This window comes from Monopterus albus, unplaced genomic scaffold, assembly GCF_001952655.1.
Source record: "Monopterus albus unplaced genomic scaffold, M_albus_1.0 scaffold117.1, whole genome shotgun sequence".
NCBI classification, from domain to species: Eukaryota; Metazoa; Chordata; class Actinopteri; order Synbranchiformes; family Synbranchidae; genus Monopterus; species Monopterus albus.
Genome location: NW_018127997.1, coordinates 1,097,172 through 1,103,847, shown reverse-complemented (window position 1 = coordinate 1,103,847; position 6,676 = coordinate 1,097,172). Strand labels below are relative to the sequence as shown.

Below are 6,676 nucleotides of genomic sequence, written 5' to 3'. Positions count from 1 at the left end.
TTTCCCCGGAGGAGCTGGAGGAAGTGTCTGGAGAGAGGGAAGTCTGGGCATCTTTGCTTAGACTGCTGCCCCCACGACCCGGTCCCAGATAAGCGGAGGAAAATGGATGGATGGATGGATGGATGGATATATTAGGTTCATTTTTGTTTTTAGTCTTGTTTTAACTTATTGTAAAGCACTTTGGTCAGCGGTTGTTGTTTTTAAATGTGCTATATAAATGAATTGACATTACTTTTTATTTTTATTCTCATTGTTATATTCTATTCTTGTTCCCTTACAACACATTGAGAGCCGCTGTACCAGAGTGTACGCACATGCATGTGTGTGTGTTTTAAAGTCCCTTGTACTGGACTTTTTTGCATGCAATTTGGTAAAACTCGAACAATACAGTATCTGTATAACACAATAGGCTGTTTATTAAAAGCTGCATAATTATCATTCTACGACAGAAGTATTTGCATAAGACTCACTGTATAACTATAAATGATAAGACTCAGTATAAAACTACATGCTGTGTTACAAGAAACTGCTGAAAAGGTAAATCTAGGCTTGTTTCAGGGGGGCCATAAACAGACACTCAAGCTGGATGTTTCAGACTGGCTGGCACCTGCCTTGCCGTTGATTAAACCTTCAAACAAATTCCTGCCTTAAATGAGGAAATATATTTGAAGGCCGTAACTGATAAATATATTTATTAAAGCCATGGATGAACACTTCAAATCAAATGCCATGGTTTGGGAAGAACAGCCATCATACTGAGAGGCTACTGTCTGATATTTAATAACACTTTTAAATGGGGCATTGAAAGTCCTTAAAAAGCCTTTCACCTCTCCTTATATGGATATTAAAAGTCATCAGTGGATACAATTTTGTGTGGGCACCCACTGGTGTGTTTTGATCTGTCACTTGAAGTTGGGTCAGATTTAAATTTAAACCATATTCACTTTCTCACTTTGTCAGTTGCACACTCATCATCTCACCACCCCACTCACACATATAAACACATACATTTGCCTGCACACACCTAGTTACTGTACTCCCACACAGAGAAAGCATGTGGGCTACAAAAGCAAACAGTATCCAGTGTGGGCTTTGTCTCCCTTTCTGTGGTGATTAACCAGACAAGGAAATACTTATATACATATATGTATATGTATGTATACATATATATACTCTCATACTGAACTTGTGCCAGTGGTATAGCCTAATACTTGAAAGGGAACTGGCCTGTATGTTAAGGAGGATAACCATGATACTCTATTGTCAGAAATATTTATCTTCACTGAGTCCACAACTTCAAATTGTACTTTGAGAGGGATTCCACTGCATTTTAAATTGCGGGAAGTAGAATTTCCAACTTTATAAAGGTACACTGTCAGCTCTGTGGTAATATATGAGTGCTAGTGTGTCTTGAGCAACTAGGGACACCCACAAGCACATTATCAGCCACAGTACAAGAGCTATATTTTAGGGACAGTACAGGGATTTTCCCTAAGTTGTTACTGCTTACAAATATGTGTGTTGATGTCAAATGTAAGCAATGTCATAATGGTCTTATGTGTGCTGGCTGTATGAGATTACCACATCAGACTTTTATGAGTTTTCAAGAAATAACCAGGACAAGACTGTCTTGTTTCTATTGAAACTGCTAAAAATTAAAACATTTTTATATATTTCTAAATATGTTTAGCTGAAGTGGCTGCATGAGATGGCAATGTGATTTGACTGATCCACCACTTTGTTCCACACTGAAATATATCAACAACGCCATTTGTGGTCACTTGGGATGATGCTTTCATCTATAGAAATTTCATTGGCCAAAATTTGTCTGATACTTAAGACCACATACTTGCTAAACTAATGACATTCTCATCAGCCTCAGCTTTACTTTTCATTTAATGCTACAGTAATTAATAGATGTTGAATATGTAATGCTATGTTAATGCTAGTGAATGCTAACATTCTAAACTAATATGGTGAACATGGTAAACATTATACCTGCTAAACATTGGCATGTTAGCATTGCCATTGTGAGCATGTTAGCATGCTGGTGTTAACATTTAGTTCAAAGCACTAAGTGCAGAGAGAGAAGTTCACTCTGCTTCTGAATGTGACTGTTTAAACACATACCATGCCCAGCTCACGTACGTAGCATCCAGGCCTGTGTTAAATTGATAAAGCTACTATTGAAAGTCTGTATTGACCAGTGTGTTGATTAATGTGAAGAGTGTGTGACAGTGTAAAGCGATTTTATTAGTTGTTTCATTACTCACAGCCTATGTTAGAGGTGAAGATATTTAACTGCAGGCTTTAGAGGCACAACTGATCAATGCAATTCATTCAATTCCTTTATATATATTATTTTTTGTACTTGTAGTGGTAGAAATGAATGAAACACAGTCAGTTATAGCAGTGAAGATGATCTTTAAACAGTACAGTGACACACCATTAGCAAGTGTAGTAAACCCTGCAAAACAAAAACCTAAATCAGAAAGGAGCTTCCATTAAGCAGAGTCAAATTATTATTGTCCCTCAAGGGGAAGTTTGATTTGCAATAGCAGACCTACAACAAAAAGACAGACCAGTACTGCTTGTTGCTACTTGCTCAACACTGCTTGTTTCTATCAATGTCTCCATCTCCACCAGATGCTGATCCAACATGACACGACATTAGAGTGCTCTCTGGCTCCAGTGTGTCAGATCATGTGTCAGTGGCCTTGCATAGTTGATTAATGAATTCAAATTATTGTTTTAGGGCAAAACTAAACCCAAACCAAAAACTTAAGCAGATAATCACTTTTTAATACTTTATATATTCATGAAGTATGTGGTGGAACAATTATGTTGGCCACATAAAACTTATACAGTTTCTTAAATGTCAACAATTTTACAAATGTTCTTTACTCATAACCAAATTCTTTAATCACCTCTCCATAGGACAAATACAACATCTTTATGCAGAGTCTGTATCACACATAGTGTATATACCATTGCAATGTGACTGCTCACAATTATTGTTTTTCCACTACAGAGGGGCAGAATTATGCCATAGTCAAGAATATGTAATGTAATATATCAATGTGGAAGTTATACATTTAGCAGGTTTTTGTCCAACCCTCCCTAAAATCGATGAGAAAGGAATATGTTGTCTTTCCTGACAGCTGAGAGTATGAGTGTATCTGTCATTCTAATCTGGTCTGTCATCTAATATCCAGTAGCTGGTTAATTTAACAATTTCCAGCTAGCTTTATACTAGCCATCCTGATGTCAACATGTTCAGCACTGAAAGATAATTTGCAGTATTCCACTGAACATATAGTCATTTTCAGTTGCAGCAGGGTCATTAAAAGGGTCCTCTGACATTATCATTGAACATTTCAGTCTTAAAATGTCTGGCACCCTAAGGTCAGTGACAAAGCTATATTTAGATTGAATCATGAGAGTGGTGAATGTTTGCTTCAACTCTGCAACACATACAAACACACAAATGGAAACGGTATTCCACCCAATATTTTCTGACTCTGTCTGTAACTTTTGTCCACCTACAGAGGGACTTTACAAGATCAGAGCAGAACGTGTGTGTGTGTGTGTGTGTGTGTGTGTGTGAGAGAGAGAGAGAGAGAGAGAGAGAGAGAGGCCCACTTCTTAAGGAGGCCACTGGAGGGCACACAATTCTTTTGGGACCAATAACCAAAGTCTGTAAAATAATAGTGGTATTACGTTATTTATAAGAAAGGTAGAATTCATAGCAGCATGTAGAAATACTACAGTACATAATGTCATATCCTTATCAAACAACACAGTAGATAATGACTTCAAGGGTTTGAAAATAAGCCAGAAATAATTGAAATACATCCGTATTTATGTCACCTTTGGATTTAACTTTCATTATTTTTCTCTGTGTTTATTTCACATGGCCCACCACCACTTCTATAAATATGTTTCCTTTCACTAAGCCCTATAAATATCTCTAAATGACTAGATTTATCTCCTGAGTAAACCAAATCTTTTCTTTCCTAGAGCATAGTCAAATCAGAATGACAGAAGTTTCCGAGCCCATGCAGACTGTCGCACCCAAAGGAGTAAATTCCGCTCTTCTGTCCGTCTCATTTGATTGTGGTTATGCCAGAGCTGCTTTCTCTCTCTCGCTCTGCTCGGTAGAACTCGTCACTTTCCGATGATCATATTCCGGAATCGAAACCATATATGGAGCATGGGGGTGGTCCCATGTTTACCGGATTAAACCTTTTATGGGTTAAAAAGCTCAACCGGAATTCCTCTTCTGATACCAGAGGGTGATTAGATAGAAGATACACGAGAGGAGCCTACTTGTAAAAAATGAATGATATTTAAAAGAAATGCCCACGAAGTAAAGCTCTGTAAGCTCGCTGTAGCATATTTTGTTGGAGTGTAGTTTTTATGGTTGTTTGCTGCTGTTTAGAATCCAGTGGAAAAAGTCCGTTTCATGTCTCCTGGAGCGGCGGGTACTCCACTGACAAGTGATTCCCTTTCAAATCGTCACGGAGCTTCTCAGCCAATCAGCATCGGCAGCGCCTCAGCCCTGTCTGCTCCATCACCCCTCCTACCCCATATATGGGCAATGACGTGAGCGCGCGTTCAAAAGGTTCCCCATATATACGTACAAGTGCCAGGGCCCCCGTTCTCAATAAGAGTTACTTTACAAGGTGTCAGCTTTATCACCAGAGCGCATGAAGCGCAGCAGACATACGGAGCACATCCTCTCTCACACGGTGACAGACAGAGAGATGCAGTGGTGACCTACAGTCGGCTGGGTTACACAGTTACCTGTTATAATATTTGAGGAAAATAAGAGAGAAGCGAGCAGACGCGGTTTTTATTTTTTGCTATACAATGACGGCTAAAACTTTGGAGAAGTTGCCGGTGAATCTCGGGGGGTTCGTGCATCCCGTAGCTGAGAGTGTGTACTCAGTGGATGACATCGCCACCAACTTGCCAGCATCTGTGACTATCTTCCCCAGCACCGATCTGGGAGCGCATTACGACCAGATTAATATGGCAGCAGGTGAGAGGCACACGCTGCGTGATTCTTTTGAAGCCTACTAGAAAGAAAATAAATATAGGGCATTATTATTATTGCTTGACTTATTGACTTGTTTATATTGTGGATGTAACATCACATCCTTTTACAGACTGCTTCATAAAATAACTTTCTGACTGTTATAGTTTTAAAAAGTTCCTATTGAGGGAACAAAATGATAAGACTAGAATGAAAAGAATGAAACAAAGGACTCTTACTTAATGCTAACTTTCCTGTCTAGTGTGATCAGGTTAATTCGTCGTGTTTATGTTACATCACTAATGATTTGTGTATTATCTTCTGCAGATGGCTTGATGAGCGCAGATATGAGCGCAGAGAAGCGCTCTCTGGACCTCTCCTCCTACTCGAGCGGCTTCTCTCAGCCGGCGTCCCACCGCAACCAGACCTTCACCTACATGGGAAAGTTCTCCATCGATTCCCAGTATCCAGGTAACTGGAACCCCGAGGGAGTGATCAACATCGTCTCGGGCATCTTCAACGTGGCCCAGCCACCGCCTCCTCCTCCTCCCTCCTCTTCGGCGTCCTCCTCCCCGGCTTCTTCAGGATCTCCCAATCACTTCTCCGGCGGAAATTTGAGTTGCACCATGGCGGCTCAGAACCAGGCAGAGATAGACCACCATCACCACCTGTATTCCCCCCCGCCACCTTACCCATCCTCTGGCTGCGGAGAGGTGTACCAGGACCCCTCGGCGTTTTTGTCCACTTCCACCTGCCCTATTGCCTCGTACCCGCCGCCCTCTTACTCTTCACCCAAGCAGCCCGGTGGCTCAGAAGCGCCAGGGTTATTCCCCATCATTCCCGATTACTCGGGCTTCTTCCAGCCTGCTTGCCAGCGGGACATGCACACGGCAGGTGTCCCAGATCGGAAACCATTCGGCCCATGTCCGCTCGATGCCTTCCGCGTCCCTCCACCCCTGACCCCGCTGAACACTATCAGGAACTTTACACTGGGGGGTCCCGGTGGTGGTAGCGGCTCTGAAGGAGGAACAACGAGGCTCCCCTCTGCCTACAGCCCACAGAACCTACCTCTGAGGCCGATCCTGCGACCCAGGAAGTACCCGAACAGACCCAGCAAGACGCCCATTCATGAGCGTCCGTACCCCTGTCCTGCGGAGGGCTGCGACCGGCGATTCTCCCGCTCTGACGAACTGACCAGACACATCCGCATCCACACCGGACACAAACCGTTCCAGTGCCGGATTTGTATGCGAAACTTCAGCCGCAGCGACCACCTCACCACGCATATCCGCACGCACACGGGAGAGAAGCCTTTCGCCTGCGACTTCTGCGGCAGGAAGTTCGCGCGGAGCGACGAGAGGAAGAGACACACTAAAATCCACCTGAGGCAGAAGGAGAGGAAGTCCTCCACTGTCTCCACCTCGTCGTCCTCCTCGTCCAGCAGCTCCGGGCTCAGTGTAACCAACGGGATCTGTTCATAGTTACAAAACTTTGTTACTGCCAGGGCGTGATGAATACTAACCCGTAAAAAGAAAAGAACTAAACATTTCAGCGTAAAACAGAAAGATTGGAGTAAGCAAGAATAAACAGGAACTTGTGTGCAGTCAAGCGCAATTACGCACAACCATCCATTCCTGC

General features: G+C 42.4%; 1 protein-coding gene across 1 annotated transcript; it reads left to right on the top strand.

Annotated features, from left to right (window-relative positions):
• Positions 1-3,082: 3,082 nt before the first annotated feature.
• On the top strand, positions 3,083-6,670 carry egr2b (early growth response 2b). Its single transcript, XM_020611693.1, has 2 exons — positions 3,083-5,044; positions 5,366-6,670. The coding sequence occupies exons 1-2, from the start codon at positions 4,873-4,875 to the stop codon at positions 6,517-6,519; spliced, it is 1,326 nt and encodes a 441-aa protein (XP_020467349.1). The 5' UTR covers positions 3,083-4,872; the 3' UTR covers positions 6,520-6,670.
• Positions 6,671-6,676: the final 6 nt, after the last annotated feature.

Coding starts and splice junctions, on each gene's coding strand:
- egr2b (XM_020611693.1), top strand. CDS start 4,873: ATGACGGCTAAAACTTTGGAGAAGTTGCCGGTGAATCTCGGGGGGTTC. Junction 5,045..5,365: donor CCAGATTAATATGGCAGCAG/GTGAGAGGCACA, acceptor TATCTTCTGCAG/ATGGCTTGATGAGCGCAGAT.